Source organism: Antechinus flavipes, chromosome 1 (assembly GCF_016432865.1).
Source record: "Antechinus flavipes isolate AdamAnt ecotype Samford, QLD, Australia chromosome 1, AdamAnt_v2, whole genome shotgun sequence".
NCBI lineage: Eukaryota > Metazoa > Chordata > Mammalia > Dasyuromorphia > Dasyuridae > Antechinus > Antechinus flavipes.
Genome location: NC_067398.1, coordinates 706,988,575 through 707,009,796, shown reverse-complemented (window position 1 = coordinate 707,009,796; position 21,222 = coordinate 706,988,575). Strand labels below are relative to the sequence as shown.

The 21,222-nt window shown below is 38.2% G+C and overlaps 1 protein-coding gene across 1 annotated transcript; it reads left to right on the top strand.

The window, feature by feature from the left end:
- The first annotated feature begins 1,984 nt into the window (after window positions 1–1,984).
- On the top strand, window positions 1,985–14,523 carry LOC127545574 (2'-5'-oligoadenylate synthase-like protein 2). Its single transcript, XM_051972959.1, has 6 exons — window positions 1,985–2,221; window positions 3,716–4,007; window positions 6,033–6,253; window positions 9,174–9,436; window positions 12,871–13,018; window positions 13,339–14,523. The coding sequence occupies exons 1-6, from the start codon at window positions 2,024–2,026 to the stop codon at window positions 13,819–13,821; spliced, it is 1,605 nt and encodes a 534-aa protein (XP_051828919.1). The 5' UTR covers window positions 1,985–2,023; the 3' UTR covers window positions 13,822–14,523.
- The last annotated feature ends 6,699 nt before the right edge of the window (window positions 14,524–21,222 follow it).

The following is a 21,222-nucleotide window of genomic DNA, read 5'->3' as shown; positions in this document are numbered from 1 at the left end:
GATACCATCTCACACTTTTCAGATTGGCTAAGATGACAGGAAAACATAATGACAAATGTTGGAGGGGATGCGGAAAAACAGGGACACTAATGCATTGTTGGTGGAGATGTGAAATGATCCACCCATTCTAGAGATCAATTTAGAACTATGCCCAAAGGCTATCAAATTGCATATAGTCTTTGATTCAGCAGTGCCACTATTGGGTCTGCATCCCAAGGAAAACATAAAGGAGAGAAAAGGACCCACAAACAATGTTTGTAGCGCTCTTTTTGTGGTAGCAAAGAATTGAAAAATGAGTAGATGCCTGTCATGTGTGGAATGGCTGAATAAGTTGTGGTAAATGAAGACAATAGAATATTATTGTTCTATAAAAAAATGATGAATAAGCTGATTTTTGAAAGTCCTGCACAGATTTACATGAACTGATGCTGAGCAAAACAAGTAGAACCAGAAATATATTGTACACAGTAACAGCAAGATTGTGTGATGACCATTTATGAAAGATTTGTTTCTTCTCAGTGGTTCAGTGAACCAAGGCAATCTCAAAAAACTTCAGACAGAAAATGTCATTTGAATCCAAAAAGAGAACTATGGAGATTGAATGTAAGTCAACACATGCTATGTTCACTTCCTTTTTTGTTGTTTTTTTCTCTCCAGTAGTTTTTTCCCTTTTGTTTTGATTTTTCTCTCTCAACATGATTCATAAAGAAACATATCTTTTAAAAGCTAATATGCATGTATAACAAAAAAATAAAGAACTATGGAAAAACTAAAATTAAAAAATGCATAAGCACATCCATGAGTGAGGATTTCCTTCTCTATGTCCACCATCCCCATTTGTCTGATCCCAGACCGTCCGGATCCCATGAATCTGTGTTGTGCTACCGGGAGCTGGTGGAATACACCAGAGCCACCTGACAGTAGCTGCTGGAGGTCCAATCCAGAATGGATCTCCTCTTGTGAGAGGATGATCCAAGGAGACTGAGAGGCAGTTGCTGTTCTCTAACTTCTCTGACTGAGAGGTCATTGCATTTTCTGACCTCTCTCCTCTTCCCTCTGCTTTCAATTCATCTCATTCCCAGTCCACAAGCAACACCTGTGTCAGCAAAGGCTGCTTTGCAATTCCTCCTGACGCTATGATCCACAGCTGTGGAGGCTCTAGGAGAACTGACCTATCCTTTAACAAGTCTGTTAGCAAAGGGGCCCCTTCCCTCAAACCTTTCTGCCAATGATTCTCCTTCAGTCCTTATAGATAGACACTAAACATTCCATGCCCACCCTCAAAAAAAAAAAAAGAAATCAGAATTCCCACTTCTTTATCACCCTCAGTTCTCCTCCCTATTTCTGCATACGGGTGGGATAGACCCAGCAAGGCTTTTTAACTTGCCTAGGTGACTTGGAAATCACCAAGTCCATTCCTTCTGGTAAGTTGGAAAACCACCCAAACTTAGCAAATATGCTGCCATTTTGTCCTGAGATCCTCTGGGCTTTACCATCTGCCCTGCACTGTGCTCTGCAGATCCTGAGCACTAACTGATCTGCCAATGCAAAATAAATTCCTGGGTCTATTCACCCTGCAGCTAAACTCGACTTTATAGAGTAGGATGAGATCCCAGAGGGCAAGGGAAGTCATGATTTTTTTTCTTTTCTTATACTAAGTCATTACATGGGAAAAGTTTTTTCATTCACTTTAGTTATTCATTCAAGTGTTAGAAGACTTTGCCATGGTCAAGTCCCAAAGCCATGGCCATTCTGGTCCAGTTGAGGAGAAGGAGTTAAGTCCTTTCACGCAGACTGTGTTCTGGGAGGGGAACGTCTGATATATTGAAACAGGGCCACCTTGAGAAAGGCAGAAGAGTTTCATTTTCTCAACAGACTCAAAATTGAGAAACTGAAACTTTTCATTCTGATTGTTAATCTGCTGAGAAGGGGGTGGAGTCAGGCAAAGTCTGGAGCCTCCTTTAAAAGGTGAGCTTGCAGGGAGACATCTCTAGCAGTACTTTGCTGCAGTTTCTCATCCAACATGGCAGAGATGGAAAACTTGTATAATACTCCTGCTGAGAAGCTAGATGCCTTTGTGGATCACATGCTCCAGCCAGATAAAGAGTGGAAGGAAGAAGTCAAAGATGTCTTTAAGAGGATTGCTGCCTTCTTTCGAGATCACTGCTTCCAGGACTATATTATAAGAAACAAAGAGGTCAAGGTGATAAAGGTGGTGAAGGTAAGAACAAGTTCAATTTTTCAGAATAGGGGAACCCAATCCCACTAAGGAATAGGACAGGTGATATAGTATGATTGAAAGGATATTGTCTGGCCAGGCCGTCGAATAGGAAAAAGAAAAGTGTCCAAGGTTTCCCTTGATTGGGAGGAAAGAGACACGAGGACCTGGGATCACCTTACTCCGAATCCTTTCTCCAATAGGACAATGTCCACCATGGCCAACTCTGTCCTTATTCCCTCTCTCTATCCCCTGTTGCTAGCTCTAGGTAAAAAAGTGAACTCTCTCCAAGAACTACTCTGAGTCCATTTCCTGATTCTTCTGAATCAAGTGGTTCTTGATCAAGAGGCTTGATAAATGAAGGACAGACCCATTGATCCAGTCTGTTCCCCCACCCAACAAGCCAGTTTCCTCTTTGAGAAAACAACACCCTCTGAAAAGTTTGAGCAGACTACCTGAATAGTTACAAAACAAACTAAGATTTACCATTCTCTCCTCAGGTGCTCATTTCTCTGTCTCTCTGATAAAACCTTTCCTCTGCCTCTCCTATTCTCTGTTATCAGCTCCCACTGGATTCTCTTTCACATAGTTCTCTTAGGTCTGTGCTATATTTTGTACTTCTTTTCTGTTGCCTTTCTGTTGCTTTCATCTCTTGCTCATGGCTTTTAAAATTTTAAGTGAGTTTCCTTTGCATTTACAATATATAGTCTTTTTAGACAACTTACCTTTTGTCTTTATCAGAATTCATTTTGAGTGAAGAAAAATCCAAACATCAATATCTTAGATAAACTTCCAATCCCTTCTCACTTCCATATTCCTCCCTCCTCAAGTGCCAACAGTCAAAGCCTCCCAAATTGGAAAATTGGGGAATTTCTGACTTTACCTAATTATAGGAGCTCAAAGGGCAGGCAGACTTTAGGATCTGACTATCTCTAGTTTTTTAACTCTGGACTAGGTAATACAGTAGATAGGGCACTGGGCCTGCAGTCAGGAAGAGCTGAGTTCAAATACAATCTCATACATTTATTAAATGTGTGGTTCTGGGCAAATCACTTAATCTCTATCTGCCTCAGTTTCCTAAACTGTAAAATGGAGAATGATAGTATCTATTTCCTGAGATTGTTGTAAAAAACAAATGAGGTGGTGTTTGTAAAGTTATCAGCACAGTGTCTGGCACACAGTAGACTTTAATAAATGCTTATTTTTTTCTCTCTTCCCCTTTGGAACCATGAGGACAGAGGTGGTCCAAAAGATATTTTCCATAATGGAGACTAAGGGTCTTTCTGAGTCTATGATATAAAAAAGAAGCCCTTGAATCCTGATGCTACCATTTACTATGTGTCTTCATTTGAAAATGATGTGCCAGACTCAATGACTTGCAATGTCCCTTCAAGCTCTGAATATAAGATGCTGCTTAAAGAGTTTCGATTTGGGAACAAAGGTATCTCTATGACAATCCCATACTGATTGATAATGAACCTGGTCTGTCTTTGACAGGGAGGCTCCTTTTCCAAGGGGACGGGCATAAAAAACGTTTCTGATGTGGATGTGCTCCTTTTCCTGAGTTGCTTCTCCAGCTTTGAAGACCAGTACAAACTCCGGCATGAAATCATTGAATTCATGAGGAACAAGCTCGAAAAGTGCCAAGAAAGTATAGCCTATGACATTGTCACTGTCCGAAAACAAGGGACCTTATTTTGGCCCCCACGATCCTTGAACTTTGATGTCCAATCAAAGAAGAGGACAAAACTGATCCATGTGGATGTGCTACCGGTCTTCGATGCTCTAGGTAAGAATAGACTAATGCCTTCATGAGAAGGCAGGCTTTCTAGGACAAGGGGTTCTTGATCTGAGATCCACAAAGAAGTCGAATAGTTTTCACAGCATTTGGGGAGGAGTGAAGAGAATTCCACCAATATATGTGTGTATGTGAGTGTGTGTGTGTTTATTTTAATGTTAGATATATCAAGTCAACAAAGATTTTTAAGATTGTGTCCTGTGGGTACAGAAAAATGCAAAGCCCAGTCCCTTCTCTCAAGGAGTTCACAATCTATTGGGGAAAACAATATACAAACAAATATGTACAGATAAGATATAGATGGGACACCTTTTCACTAATATCAGAAGGAAGGCATTCGCTTTAAAGCAGACTGGGAATGACTTCTTTCAAAAAATAAGATTTCAGCTCATAATTTTTTGCTGAAGCAATTGGGGTTCAGTGACCACAGTCACACAGGTAGGACCTCTTAAATGCCTGGGACCGGATTTAAACTCAAGTCTTCCTGACTTCAGGGCCGGTACTCTATCCACTGTGACATTTAGCTGCCCCATTTCAGCTCATAGTTAGAGGAAATCAGGGAAGTCAAGAAAAGGCAACAAGAAGGAAAAAGATTCCAGACAAGGGAACATAGAGTGAAAATGACCAGAGTTGGGCGATGGAGTGTCCTCTATGAGGAATAACTAGGAGGCCAGTATCATTGGATCAAAGGGTTCACAAAGGGAACTAAGGTACAAGACTGGAAAGATAGTAGGGGCCCAGGTTCTGAAAGGATTTTAAAGTCAGAGGATTTTAAATTTTTTTTGGAGGTAATAGGAAACTAGTGGGATTTATTGAATTGAGGGCTCAACACAGTAATCCTATATATTTTATTCTATTCATTTAAAAACTGTATTTTGAGAAGGGATCCATATGCTTCCCAAGACTGCCAACGAGACATGCAAAAAAAAGTTTAAGGAACTCCTGTGTTAAAGGAAGCATATGGGGAAGCATATGGAAGATGATTTGGTTAACAAAAGTGGACAGTTACCCATTGAAACTTATTTTAAAAGTTGATCCATAAGGGCTCAGATTTTTCAAAGAGAAGGAGCCTGAGGTATATCTGGTGGGCTGAACCATGATGAATTAATTGTTTGTGAGTTCCAAGAACCAAGCTAATCCAATAAAGAAGTATTACATAACTACCATAGGCTTGGTGCTAAGGATAACCACAAACAAAATGAAATTAAAATACCCTCAATGAACTTACATTTTGCTTTGGAGGATGCAATATCTAAATAGATAAGCATACATGGACAATTGAGGAGGAGGAAAAGAGTAGAAACAACTTGTGCTCATCACAAGCACCTACCACCTGATAGACGCTCAACAAATGTCTTTTGACTGACTGACTGATTGACCATTTAGGGGGAGCAGGAAAAGCTTTCTATAGAAGCTAGCAAATGAGTTGAGCTTTTAAAATGATATCTAAGAGGCAGAGGTGAGAAGAGACGGGGGAACAGCTTAATGCAAAAGTAGACACAGGAGATGGAGTGTTGAGTGTGAGAAACAAGAATAAGACCAATTGGCTACAACTTATCTTGTATTATAGTGAATAACATGTGTGAAAAGACACTTTGATGGAAGTGGGAGACCCAGGTGTTACACATCACCCATTTCACACATTTTTGGACTTTCTAAATGTATCAATCAATTATGCTGGGGGGGGGTTTCCCTCTTTAAAAAATTGTCATATGGGAAGGTTCTCAAGGAAGGGTAAGATACAGGGGACACTATGGTGATATAAGAAACAGAAAAACATCAATAAAAATTACTTTAAAATAAGTAATAATAAGATAATAAATGGATAAAAATAAGACAAATAAGGCTGAAAAGATAGATTGGAGCCAGGTTGTGAGAGGCTATCAATATCAATTGAGGCATTTTATCCTAGAGATAATAGGGAGCTACCAAGCATTCTTGAACAGTGCAGTGATATGGTCAGATTTTGCTTTAAGATGATTATTAGATCTAGACTTTGTCTCTCCCACCTATCAGGGGAAGAAAAGCCACGCTCAGTCTGTCAGACTTTGAGGCAAGAAAATGGCCCATATGTGGATCAAAGACCACACGCTACGGTCTATAAAAACCTAATAAACAACAGAAGATGTCCTGGAGAGTTTGCTCCATCCTTCAGTGAACTGCAAAGAAATTTTGTGAAACATCGTCCAACCAAGCTGAAGAGCTTTCTTCGGCTAGTGAAGTACTGGTATCGAGAGGTAAGATGATCATGGCATCCAGAGGATTCACCATGACTCCAAGTAGTCAGGGGAGAGAGAATCTAGAAAGATGAGTGTGACCAAGGGAAAGGATAATGTGTTTGTGATAAAGAGGATTGTGATTACAAAATGCCTTTGGAAGCCTCACATTAACATTCCTCTGTCAAGAGCATTGGGTATTTTCCCTTGTGTTTAAATTCTGGCTCTACTATTTATGGAATATTTCTCCAGATAGCTGGTTCCTCATTTCTAAAATGACAGGGTGGGACTAGATCATCTCAAAGGTGCCTTCCAACCACACATCTTATGGTCTTATAGGATGTCCACACAGGTATCAAGACTGTTGGGTCTTTTTGCTAAATCAATCAACAAAAACTTGGTAGGTGCTGTCCTGGGTGCTGGAAAGACAATGATTTTAAAAATGAAATTGTGATCTCAAGAAGCTGGCATCCTATAATAATAGATAATATATACATATTCAAATATATGCCCAAAATTACAAGATATGTTTGCTGCTAAGTCAAAACAAAATTAACAAAAGGCAGGAGTTTTTAATCTATGAGTCTGTGGACAGATTCTTGGTGGTTTGTGAGCTTGGATAGGAAAAATAATTTTACAATTGTATTTCAATACAACTAGTTTCCTTTATAATTTCAGGTATTTTGTTTTATGCATTGAAAAATTCAATAGGCTTCCTTGTGCTCCCAAAGGGGTCCAGGACACAAAAATAAAGATGAATCCCTGATATAAGACCTATATTAAACGATCAGTAATCATGCATTAAGTGCCTGACATATACCAAGAATTGTGTTCACACTGAAGATACAAAGTGAAAGAGTCCCTGACCTCCAGAAGGCAGCTGGGGACATAATAGATAAAGTACTAGACTTGACGTCAAGCAGATTTGAGTTCAAATATTACCTCCAACATTTCCTAGCTTGGTGTACCTGGGTAAATTATTTAATTTCTCTTAGGCCTAGTTTCCTCATCAGTAAAATGGGGATAATTTTAGCACCTGGCAATATTCTGTGGTGAGGATCAGATCTGTGTAAAAGGTTTTATAAATCTGAAAGGCCAATTTTGAGATGACATGCACATAGAAAGATAGGTCTATACAAGATACATACAGGGCTTTAGAAGAGAAGGCTCAGGGGAGAGAAGGAAAAATCTCTTGCCAGTGATCCTAAAAGACAGAGGTAAAGAGTAAGCATATAGTAGACATGGGAGACAGTCAGTGGGGAGACAAGAAATAGAGCATTGTATTGGAGGCATTGTGTTAAGTGTCACATTGTCTGGACATGAGAGTCAAGTTATGAAGGGGTAGTTCTATTAACACCACGTAAAGGAGTTTGTATTTCATCCTAGAAGCAATAAGGAGTCCCTGAAGTTTACTAAGAGAATAACATGGCCAGTACTGTTGTATGAGGGAGAATCCACCTTGGCAGTTGAGTGTAGGATGGATTACAATGGAAAAGATTTGAATCAGGAAGACCAGCTAAAAGGCTTTTTCAGTAATCAAGATGTGAGATAATGAGGTGCTGGTTTAGGGTAGAAAGGACGGGATCTAGATGAGACATGTTAAGAATAGAAACCGCGAGATGTGATTAGGTAGAGAGTGAACAGTCGAGGAGGATAATGCCAAAGTTGTAAACTTAGGTAACTAAAAAGATGGTGATATCCTTGAATTAAATAAAAGGAGCAGGGAGAAATGGAAAAGCTTCATGTAAAAGGTGGGTTTTTATGCTGAGCTTATGAAGAAAACTAGGAGTTCTAACAAATATGAGTGAGATGAGAGAGCATTACAGACATGGGAAACATTCTGTACAAAAGCAGATGGGAGTTAGAGCAATGTGTAAGAAATCCCAAGATAGTTTGGCTGGACCCCCAAGCACACAGAAGGAACTCATCAATGTAGGAGAAAGGGAAATTAGAAACAAGTTGTAACTAAAATACATTTATTGCTTAGAAGAGGTTGTCTTCACAGTATCCACTAAATCCTAGAAAAGGTGTGAATCGTTTCCCTTGGCCATGTCTACAGGACTGTCTTTGATTTTCTCAGCCTTCTTCCAGTCTAAATTCTGCCTCTCTTTGATGACCAAAGAGAAATATGAATCCCTTACCATATGATACTTTTATCATCTAATGAATCTTTACGCACTAAAACCATTGTTTCTTTACCTTGACCTCAGAGTAATGTTATTATCAAATGAGATATTTATAAAATGCTTAGCATACTGTCTGACTTCCAAAGGTCTTGTGATGTAGAGAGCCATCTGCACCCAGAGAGAAGATTGTGGATCACAATACAGTATTTTCACTTTTTTGTTGTTGTTTGCTTGTTTTATTTTTCATTTTTCTTCCTTTTTAATCTGATTTTTCTGGTGCAGCATGATAATTGTGGAAATATATATAGAAGAATTGCCCATGTTTAACATATATTGGATTGTTTGCCATCTAGGGGATGGTAAATGAGGGAGAAAAAATGGAACACAAGGTTTTGCAAGGGTGAATGTTGAAAATAAAAATCTTTATAAACAATAAAAATTAAAAAGTAGAAAAACATATTGTCTGGCACATAGATGCCTACTAAATACTTGTTCTCTTCCCACCTTCTTTTCAGTATAAGGTAAATTAAAGAATAGCTAAAAGCAGGAAATGGTGAAAATGAGATTCAGAAATGTTTTTATCAATACCCAAAAATCTTGGAAGAGGTTGAAAGTGAAATTTTTGGGACCCTTGAAATTCTGTGGACTAGCTAAGCCTCTAAAATGTGCTTAAGATCATGAATATTTAGGAAATTCAAGAGGTAAAAAAAATGGAAAAAGAAGGATAGAAAAGACCTGAGAGTTTACTCAGCAATATTCCCAATCTGTTCCCTAAAACTCCTCCATCTAAAAAATGTTTTTATCTCTTTTAATAGTACATGAAAAAGAAATACCCAGGAGAGCATATTCCCCCCAAATATGCCCTGGAACTGCTGACTATTTATGTCTGGGAGACGGGACAGCCAAATACAGATGACTTCTCTCTGGCTGAAGGATTTGTGACACTGATGAATTTGGTGAAAGATTATAGAAATATCTGTATCTACTGGACCGTTTATTATGATTTCAAAAATCAAGCAGTTGGACACTTTTTGAAAAGGCAGCTGAGATACGTACCACAAACCAAAGAGGAAAAAAGGTAAGTAACTCCACTCCTTGCCTCTGCACTATCTGGGTGACAGTCAAGGGAGACTAAAGATGGTCTGTAAAATAGCAATAGCTGGCAATTATGTAGCCCTTTAAGATTTAAAAAGTATTTTACATGCTAGGTAATGGAATAAATAGAACTCTAGGCCTGGAGTCAAGAAGACCTGAGTTCAAATCTAGCCTCATTTACCTACTAGCTATGTTTCTTCAGCCAAGTCACTCAACTTTTGTCTGCCTCAGTTTCCAAAACTGTTAAATGGGGATAATGATAGCACCTGCCTCCTCGGATTGTTGTGAGATCAAATTAGATAGCATTTATAAAATGTTTACAGCATTGTGCCTGATACACAGTAGGTGTCATATAAAATGTTAGCTATTTGAGACACACAACTCTGTAAAGTGTGTTATGATTATTTATTGCATTTTTACAGATGAGGAAATTGAGGTACTGAGAAGTTAATTTTCCAGCTAACTCCAGGGTTTTGTGTATTTGAGACAAAATCAAAATATAGAAAATGCCTTGGATAAGAGAATCCAAGTATATTGTAATATTTGTATCTGAATTTGGAAGGGAAATCAGGAAAAGATAGAACTCAAAGAATTGTTTTCGATGATCAAAGATGTGATAACAATTAAAAGATCCTTAGTTCTTTGTTCCAAGATGCCTACAAGGGTCTAATGGCCTGTCTCAGTCTCTCCCCCTTTTTTTTTTTTTGCCAGAGCTCAACTCTCCTTCTAGTTACTCTTTTCACCTGTTGGGACTATGTTGTCCATTCTTTCCAGGTCAGTGTGTTAAGTGCCAGAGAGGACTTGCCATCTCCCCTGGCTGCTGTGTTCAGATCTTGGGCTCGCCACTCCTTCCGGTCTACTCTTTCACAATTTGTATGAATCTCTTTAAGAAATCTGGGTGTGGCCCAAGTATATCTTGTGGCTAATATATTATGACAACCCAATATTACTCAAAAGGTTAGGAAAGAATGCTTGTTCATCTGAACTACAAGCCCAAGGATAATCAATCTATTCTCAAACCACTAAATATATAAGGAAACAGTTCCCTGAACTGGTTTCAGGGAAATGAGATGACCTTCTTCTCCTGACCTCAGAACTATCTTGATGGGAGTAACAGCCTCTGCCATCAAATGAGAATACCACAAAATTGCTTCATATTTCTTATAAGTGACCCTACCATCACCCCTTAAATCTACTAAGAGGGATACATAATACCCTATAAACAATGACCCACTTAATAGTCATCAAATTTTAAGCTAGTTTCTCTTTAATAGGCAAGTGAAAAGTAGCATTTCTTCCATCCACAACTATTCAGCCATTTTACCAGTATAATGCGTCATTTCTTGATGAAAGACTCATTTTGTCATTTCTTAGCCTCTATCTCAAGAATTCACAAGGTCCTAGAGGAAGGGAAAAAGGATAAGGAGAGCAGTAGTCATCCAGAAGCTGGTATATACAAGCCACAATAGGGACAGTAAACTTCTGCCTTGTTTTTCTCCCTCTCTCTTTCCCTCTCCCTCCCTTTCCTTCTCTCCCTCCCTTTCCTTCTCTCCCTCCCTTTCCTTCTCTCTCTCCCTTTCTCTCTCTCCCTCTCTCTCCCTCCCGTTTCTCTTCCTCCTCTCTCTCTCTCTCTCTCTCTCTCTCTCCCCCCCTTCTTCTTCTTCTCTCTCAGAATTCTCCAAAGCAATGTCCCAGAGAGCCAAATCCAAAAGCGCTCATTTTCCTGGATAATGTCTACTAGTCTCTCATTTCCATAACAGCACTCACAGCACATGTAGTGTCATAGCAATGTAAGGTAAAAGGTTAAGCTGGGACATCTAAAATTCTTTCTACATCAAAATCTGTGACTCTGTTAACTAATCTAGAAGGAACCTTAGAGGCCACCAAGTTTTACAGATGAGGAAATTGAGATTAATGAACCATGCCCCCCCCCAAAAAAAAACAATGCAATAAAAATAAAGTAAAAAAAAATGTGCTTCAAATTGCATTCAGAGTTCATCAGTTCTCTCTCTTGAGGTAGAAAGAAGTTTTCATCATGGATTCTTTGGAATTTCTTAGATCACTGTATTGCTGAGGTTCACAGTAGGTTATTGTTACTTTGATATTGCTTTTACCATGTACAATATCCTCCTCCTTCTGCTAACTTCATTTTGCATCAGTTTATTTAAGTCTTCCCAGTCCTATACCACAGTAGTACTCCATCGCAATCATAGACCACAACTTGTTCAGCCATTTCCCACTTCATAGGCATCCCCTCAATTTTCTGGAATGCTTTTTGATGGAAATAGTAACTAAGCAAGTCATTTCTCTCTCTCTGAACCTTGTGGGGAGGAAAATGAAAATCACAACTATTTTTTCAACATCTCAATGAACTAACAATGTATAAATCCCCCCAACACCTGATCGCCTAATATTAGAGCGTCGCTACTTCTTATACAAATACATGATAAACTAGATGATCTCACCTACTGTTGGAACAATTATTTGCTGTCCTTAGATAAGAGACTGCAGTTTTTTATAAAAAGGATTTCTTTCACAATTGTAAAAATATTTGGTCATTTCCCCTTGTCTCTTGCCCTTGAACCTGTAATATTTTCTTATTGTAAAATATATCCTTTCACTTGCATTCCAGATACTTTCCTTTTCTTCTTTGACTAATTCCCCTCTCTCTCGACTCTCCCTGGGCTGAGAAATAATTTACTTTTCTGCCTTAAATTGCTACAGAATGCTGCTGATTGCCAATGTACTCTAGGTAAGCCTGAAAGATTATAAAAAAAAAGTTTTTCTCTCCCCCAGAAATCTGAATTTGCTATTGTCAAGAGCAGATTTCTTAGCATGCTAATAAAGCTCTTTACTTTCAATTTGGCCTCCTGTGTTTGGCCCATATGAGAACCAGATCCCCATACTCAAGAGGCGGAGAGGATTGCCTTCATTTTCTTATCTATAAAATGAAGAAGTTGAGCGTGATGATGATGATGGTGATATTAGTAATAATAGTTAACACTTAATATGTACCAGGCACTGTGCTAAGCACCTTACAATAACTGCCTCATTTGATCTTCACAACAAGCCTAGAAGGTAGGTTCTATCAATATCCCAATTTTACAGTTGAGGAAATTCAAGCAAACATATACGAAGTGACTTTCCTAGCAGCACACAGCTAGTAAGTGTCTGAGTCTGGGGCCTCCTTGACTCCAGGTCTGTCATTCCATCTCCTGTGCTTTCTAGCTTTTTAGATGACCCCTAAGGTCTCTTCCTGCATGAAATCTATGAGCCTATGATCTTATAATTATTTTCCAATTTTAAATTCTATCATTCTAGGATGATAGGGCTAGGAGGGGAAGAATTCTTTATTGTTTCAATAAATCTGGGCAAGAAAAACCCTGAATAAAAGTGATAATTTCTTTGGTATTATAGGCCAATCATCCTGGACCCAGCAGACCCCACCAACAAAGTAGGGAATGGATACAAGTGGGATCTGATAGCTAAGGAGGCTTCCTATTGCCTTAGCCAGGCCTGTTCTCAACTGAAAGACGGAAGTCCCGTCTCAAGCTGGAATGTAAAGGTAATGACTCTTCCTTTGGGGCTGCAAAGATATCTATATATTCCCTATCTCCCTCCCCCCCCCCATGACTGTGGGATCCTGGCAGTCCAACAAAACCTCCCTGTGAATGAGTTCTGGACTAGATGAGCCAAATTCTATCCCTAGGATTGGCTCTTCCTGAGATCAGAGTCATTTTTCCTCAAATTACAGGTCTCTGTAGTCAAAGGCACAAAAATGGGTGACAAAGAATACTCAAGTGCACTTCTTAGGAGGGGTGATCCATGGACAACCAAAGATACTCACCAGCTCTCTTTTTCTCTCCTTCTCCATTTCTTCCCCAGGGAGCAAGAAATATAAGTGTGACTGTGATATGTCCTGGTTTAGGGAAGTGGGAATACTGTGTGAATCCCTATGACTCCATTCAAAAGATAAAAAAGGAAATTGAAAAGGTTAAAAAGATCCCCATAGATGATCAGAGGCTCTCCTTCAAGGAACCCAAGAGAAAGCCCCAGGTATTGATGGAACACAGCAACCTGGCAGAATATGACATCTTCTACAAAATAAAAATTGAAGTGCTTGTAATCAGTTCTGCCAGACACCATATCCATGTGAAATTTCCTGATAACACCTGCCAAACCTACCCCCTTGAAGACAGAGATACTGTCCTAATGGTGAAACAGCAGATTGAAGAGCAGAAAAAGTATCCTGTGAAAAATCAGATTCTGACATTCCAAGGTAAATTCCTTCGGCAGAGAAACACCCTCAGATACTTTGATATTCAAGATGGCGACACTCTGGAGTTGAAACTGATGTCCTGCAAATAAAAGGGGGAAATTGAAGACCAGAAAAGAGAAGGTGGTGTTGGCAAGAGCTTAGCAATTATGGGAACATCCTCACGCTCCCATCAGTGAAGCAAGCTCTACTCTAACTCCTATGCTTCCTGTTCCACCCTCCCCTCCATCTTCCATATTGAGTGTTAGACTAAGATGATTCTTTAACGGGACAGAAAAACTGTATACAAAAGTATAAAAAGATCCAGCTAAGTGAGAACTAAGTGAGAACAGCTATACTTGGGTTCTCAGTACCCTCCAGGAAGTACCTGCCTAGCTACTGTGATGATTCTGGAGGAGAGGAAAGAAGAAGTATTTAATTTTGATTTGGAATCTTTCTTAATTGATTCTTTTCCTCTCTTCTTAAATTAAGTTTTTAACTGCATTTTGCACTTCATAAATACTTTTGATTGCATTTTAATCTTGACATATGAAATTGTTTAAATGGTCTAACTTGGGTCTATCCCAAAATAGAGGGAAAGGAACCAGGAATGGTAGACCTGGCCCTTCCTTTTTAAACTACTCCTCTAAAAAGTCCTTCAATCCTTCTTTTCTTGTTCTTTGTCTTTCTTTTCTATGCTGAACTTAACAGGAGGAAAGGATACCTCTAGGGAGGGCCCATTTCATGGTCTTCTGGGTCAATCCAGCCCTTTGTTTATTGTACGGATCAATAAAATTTGTTTTATTTAGGACTTATCTTCTTGTTGATGTTTCTGGCTCCTTGTGTACAGGTCTCCTTGTGAACCCCAAGTCTAGCACAAAATAGACATTAATAAATGCTTGTTAGTTGATTAATTAACTAATTGGGATTCACCTCCAAGGGAATAAGAAACCGATATAAGGCTCCTATTATTCCTGTGGAGTCCAGGCATTGAAGAGCCAACAGTTAAAATTTTCTATATTTTCTCCTCCCACCAGCCCAATGCAAAACTAGTGTGATCTTTAAAATGAATTAAGAGAGATATAGTATCCATGATTAGGGAGGTGAGAGTCCTATTGTCCCCTATACCTGTCCCCTACCCTGTATAGAGTGTTCAGGAAAGGCTAATACGTCTAGTGTGAAGGCTCACTGAGCACTTCTCAGGGCTGCTCATCAACTTTGGGTGTCCATTCATCAACTAACTCTCCCCTGTGGCTCCACAAAGCTGTAGCATGTGCAGCCTCACACAAAGTAAAATTGTCTCAAGAGATGAGCTAAACCAGGCAACAGGCCTCAAATTTTCAGTGAGTTAAGAGGATGAATACCCCAAATATGTGAAGATTTTCTTTATTGGAATGGGCAGATGAGAACAATTTGTTTTCATTAAGTGCTTTGAGCTTGGTCAGACATTCAAAGACACCAAGGGTCATCCACTGAATCCTAGCCATCTTGATTTTTGTCTTGATAGTCTGGAGGAAAAGAGAAGACTGAAGACTTTGTGCAGTTTTGCCTCACTTAAATCCAATTCTTGTGCAACTCAACGTGTCATTTCTTTTTTTTTTTTAATTTTAATTTTATTTTATTTAATAATAACTTTGTATTGACAGAATCCATGCCAGGGTAATTTTTTACAACATTATCCCTTGCACTCGCTTATGTTTCGATTTTTCCCCTCCCTCCCTCCACCCCCCCCAAGATGGCAAGCAGTCCTATATATGTTAAATATGTTGCAGTATATCCTAGATACAATACATATTTGCAGAACCGAACAGTTCTCCTTCAACGTGTCATTTCAAGATGTCACTGATCCTTTTTAGAAAATAAAGGAGGAACAGAGGCTACATTTAGGGTATTGTGGAAATTCCTGGATGTCCCATTCTAGAAAGGCCACTAATCAACTGGAAAGCTTCTAACAGATAATTGAAATGGAAAGGGAGAAAACTCAATGGGATATGTACCAACCTGGATAATATAGAGAAAAATGATACTGTGGGACAAATAGTTATTGAGACACCCAGAAACAGCGAGGCAAGAAATATCACAGAAAGAAACCAACAGGAAAAATCCCTGGCCTCCAACATTTAAGCACAAATGCATAGTTTAGACAATAGCAATATAGACCAGAAATCCTCACAAGAAATTTGAACTCAGAGGTATTATCTTTGACTTGGTAGAATGAGAACAGGACTATTCCAGACATAAAAATTCTGCCAGGATATACCTCATTCAAAAGAATGAGAGAAAGAGACACAGACACAGACATAGACACAGATACAGATACAGAGAGATAGAAAGAGAGAGAGAGAAACTGAAACAGAGACAACAAAATACACATAGAGAGATAAATTATATTAAGAAGGCTTACTCATGTAAAGAATTCTGAGAACCAAGCAGAGATTGGGAGGGGAAATGAAGAATGGTGCGAATTTGGATAAAGATGAAAAGAGAAATATGATTTTTTTAAATTAAAACTATACCATAAACCACTGAAGAGTTGAGGAAACCCATATCAAAAGTCTGCTACAGTAGTGATGGGGGATTTTAGTTATCCAAACATCTGCTAGAGTCCTTTCTCAGTTTGGTCCCAGTGGGTAAAACTTGGAACAGTGAATGGACATTGGTAACAAGGCAGATTGAGTCTGGATGGAAGAAAAAATTTCCTAAAGATTGTTCAGCAGTGGAAATGGTTGCCTCAGTAGGAAAGGCATTCCTCTGCATTGGAAGGATTCAGGCAAAAGTTTGATGACTGCTTGTTGGGGAGCTTGCAAAGAGAATTCTTGGAGGCAGAGTCAAGATGGCAGAGAGTGAACAGGGCATTGCCTGGGCTTTCCCTAAGTTCCCTCAGAAACAAGACTAGATCATCAAGTCTCTGAATGGATTTTGGAGTGACAGAACCCACAAACATTTGGAGTATAATAATTTTCCAGCTTAAGATATCTCAGAAGGGGGGTAGCTAGATGGTGCAGTGGATAGAGCACCAGCCCTGAAGTCAGGAGGACCTGAGTTCAAATCCTGCCTCAGATACTTACCACTTCCTAGTTGTGTGATCCTGGCCAAGTCATTTAACCTCAATTGCCTCAACGGTGGGGGGAGAGATATCTCAGAAGGACTTCAGGAAAATCTGTCTCAATTGGGCATGGGAGAATGTAACCCAGCAGGAAGGCTCTTAGCCAAAATACAGCAGCATTGGCTACTCTGTCATGGTTCAGAAGGCCAGTGGATCAGCAGATCACCTGGGAGATTTCTACTGCAACCACAGAAGGCAAATTGTGAGCCTCCTAATACCAACATAACAGGCAAGAATTGGCCAGGCCACTCAGTGCAAGTGGGGAAGCCTGCAGTACCACTGGCCCCAGCCCAGTTCTCTTGGAAGAATTTCCCAAAAAAAAAAAAATCTTTAAAAAGAGATAGAAGAAAAATGGGGGAAAGAAATGAGAGCTATTCAGGAGAGTTATGAAAGTTTAGAGAGAAAGACAACACCTTGAAAAGAAAAGCACAGAAACTGACTGAAAAAAACAACTCTTTAAAAAATAAATTTGGTGAAAAGGAAATATATGTATATACTTAAGAAAACAACCCCTTAAAAATAAATTTAGTGAAATGGAAAAAATACTGGGAATTCTTGTTTGAATTCTAACTGGATGAGATGGTTGCTAAGGACCTTTTCAACTTTGTGATTCTGGAAGAGTCAAGTCACACTTGCTATCTAAATTGAGGACGAGCCATCTTCTCTTGATTCCTTCAGACCTCTTCCAAATAAAAATGGTGTACAAACAGTAAAAGTAATTGCAGCTGTCTCCATCACAAAATAACAACAAAAGGACCATTGAGAGATTTTTCTCTAAGAGAGCACAAGGAAAGGGAGAAAAAGGAAAGATGAATCTTAATTTGAAAAGAAAAAATTAAAAGGCTTAGAAAATTAAATTAAAATCTAACAAAACAAGTTGAAGAGGAAGAGTAGAAAGGGTTTTATCTGACTAAGAAGGAAAGGGTGTGGAGAAACTAGATAACTAGATTAAAGGACTAAAAAAGGAAATTGATAAATTAAACAAAATTTCAAAACTAGGGAAAAGGATAATTCACTGGGAAGAAAAGTCACTTGAGGATGAGGGCAAGAGAACCTGCGAGGACAAGATTGATTTCAAGAAGATTAAGCAAAAAATAACTAAAGAGAAAGGAATCTTCACAGAGTCAAAGGGGTTTTTAAAAATCCCTAATTCAGGGGGTGAAATATCATTAGATACAAATGGAGAAAAATATGAGCCAATTCTCATAACTTTGATTGTAAATTTATTAATCCAATAAAATGAAAAACAGTTGATAAAGACTACAAAATTTTACAATATGTTGTTTAGCAACACATCTAAAAAGCAAAAATATACATAGAATAAAAATGAGGGACTTAGAACAAAATTTACTTTGTATCAAGTGAATCTAAAAGATGAGTACTTGCAGCTGTACTCTCAAACAAAGCATACATAAAATTTGCAACATAAAAAGAGATTGAGTAAGAAAATGAGACAATTTCAATATTAAATTGATATGCTCCAAATTACTTTAGCCTTTACATTCATAAAGGAACAGTGAGCTGAATTTCAAGAAGACATAGATTGATACAATAATAAGAGGAGACTTTGATGTTTTCAAAGGGTTGAGCAAATCTAATGGAAAGATAAACAAAAGAGAATATAAAATTGAGCAAATAGCTGGAGAGACTAGTACTAAAACTAGAATAAGAAATGGAATGCATTTCTCAGAATCAGATGGAACCTTTACAAAAATTAAATTAAATACATAATAGAGCACAGAGATATTTCATATAAATAGGCAGAAATAGTAAGTTCATTTTTCAATAAAGTTATTTATTTACTTATTAGCAATAAAAATGTTAAACTCTTTGGAGAATACTAACAAAAGATATAGACCCAGATAAAAATTTGACAATAAAATCTTCAAAAATCAATAAATTAAATAAATTAAATCACAGAGAAAATGAATGCTTATGTGAAAGAAAAATTAAAATGATGAAATAACATACAAATATTTCTAAGATGCAGTTAAAGAAGTAGTTGAGGGGAAAGTATAGCACTAAAAAATGCAGTAGCAAAATAGAAAAAGAGAGGATTAATGAATTGAGTGTGCATTTTTAAAATTAGGAGACCAACAAATAAATCTAAAGATAACATTAAAGAGATGATTTTTAAAAACTAGAGTAATAATAAATAGGAAAAGCAGGGGAAAGCTATAGAAATGATATATAAGACTAAAAACTGAGTTCTTTGAAAAAACTAACAAAAGTGATAAACCTTTATCCAGTCTTACTAAAAAAAAAAAAAAAAAAAAAGAGGACAGAAAATAAAATCAATAAACTAACAAATTAGCAATGTGAAACCATAACAAAACCAGAAAAAAAATAAAATTGCCAGATTTAACCTTAAGGTTCTGTCCTAGAAAGGGTCAATGTGATTTGAGGTTTCTAAATAGGAAAACCAAGAAATGAAACGCAAAGAGCTATAAACATGAAAAGAGATCACAATTTAAGGTGTCATAGAAAAAGAGGGTTCATTGAAACTTCATATGGGCATCCCTAGATTTGCATTGGGCCCCAAGAAAAGGAGAATTGAACCTTGCCTCAAAAAGTCTCCTTTCTTCTTCTCCAACTCCTAAGTCTCAGGAGATCAGTCTTGGGAATTAGAGCATTTAAAAGCTTCCAGTTATAAGACTGGTGAGTACTAGACTGGAGAGTCAGCTTAAAGAGAAAGGTCAGTAAAACAATGTGAAACTACGCCCAAAGGGCTTTCAAAATGTGTATACTCTTTGACCCAGCAATAATACTACTAGGTAGCCCAACAAGATTTTTTTTAAAGGAAAGGACCTATGTGTGCAAAAAGTATTTAGAGCAGTTATTTTCATGATTGCCAAGAAATGGACATTGAAGGGACACCACCAGTTGGGGAATGACTGAACAAGTGATGGAACACTGTTGTGCTATAAAAAATGACAAGGGGAGAGGATTCTAGGAAGATGGTGGAGTAAGTTAGAAAATGTCTTCAGATTTCCCCCAAAAGAACAAATTTGCACCTCAAAGTGTACATAGACTGGTGAAAAAACAAAGACTATGGACAGAATAAGGCTCTGAAGAAAGATCCCAGGACAGGATTTAACCAGTGTGAAATGCAAATATCCCTAGGCTAGTTCCACAGAAACAGCCAGTGGCAGCCATCAGGTGTTTGGCAGGAACCTCAGCCAGAACCACAGAAACTTTCATCTCCCAGGCAGCATGCAGCATCAAGGGTCTAAGTCCAGGCAGAATGAGGGAACCTCCTCTGATGAGGAATGCTAGGTCCAGCTGTGCTGCATAGATATGACCCTGGGGGAGGAGGAAGCAGCACAACTGGTAAGTGCAGAAGCAGTGGGGCAGGAATATTGGTGGCTTCAGGCACTTGCATGAGGGGGGAACTTTTGATTTGGGGTTCCAGGTCAGAGGGAAGACCTGAAGTGAAGCTAGAGACATACCCCAATCCCAGGATTAGAGGTGCTTATACTAATAGTTCTTATTTTTTAAAAATAATGAACAAAAAAAAAAAGAAGAAAGAACCCCACCATGAAACTTACTATGGGAATAAGGAAGACTAGGGTTCATGTCCAAAGGAAGATGCTGAAGTAAAAAATAAAAAAAAAGCCTCTTCTACCCCAAAGAGTAACATTAAATGACTACCTGTCCAGAAAGAATATATAGAAGAATTCAGAAAAGAATTCAAAAATCCAGTGAGAGAGACTGAGGAAATTTTTTTTAAATAAAATAAAAACCATCCAAGAAAAACAACTAGAAAAGTAGATATAGAGTCTTTTTTATTTTTAATAGCCTTTTTATTTACAAGTTATATGCATAGGTAATTTTACAGCATTGATAATTGCCAAACTTTTTGTTCCAATTTTTCCCCTTCTTCCCCCCACCCCCTCCCCTAGATGGTAGGATGACCAAGACGTGTTAAATATATTAAAGTATAAATTAAATACAAAATAAGTATACATGACCAAACTGTTATTTTGCTCTACAAAAAGAATCGGATTCTGAAATATTGTGCAATTAGCCTCTGAAGGAAATCAAAAGGGCAGGCAGGCAAAAATATAGGAATTGGGAATTCTATGTAATGGTTCTTAGTCATCTCCCAGAGTTCTTTCGCTGGGTGTAACTGGTTCAGTTCATTACTGCTCCATTGGAAGTGATTTGGTTCATCTCATTGCTGAAGATGGCCAGGTCCATCAGAATTGATCATCATATAGTATTGTTGTTGAAGTGTATAATGATCTCCTGGCCTTACTCATTTCCCTCAGCATCAGTTCCTGTAAGTCTCTCCAGGCCTTTCTGAAATCATCCTGTTGGTCACTTCTTACCGAACAATAATATTCCATAATATTCATATACCACAGTTTATTTGGCCATTCTCCAATTGATGGGCATCCGCTCAGTT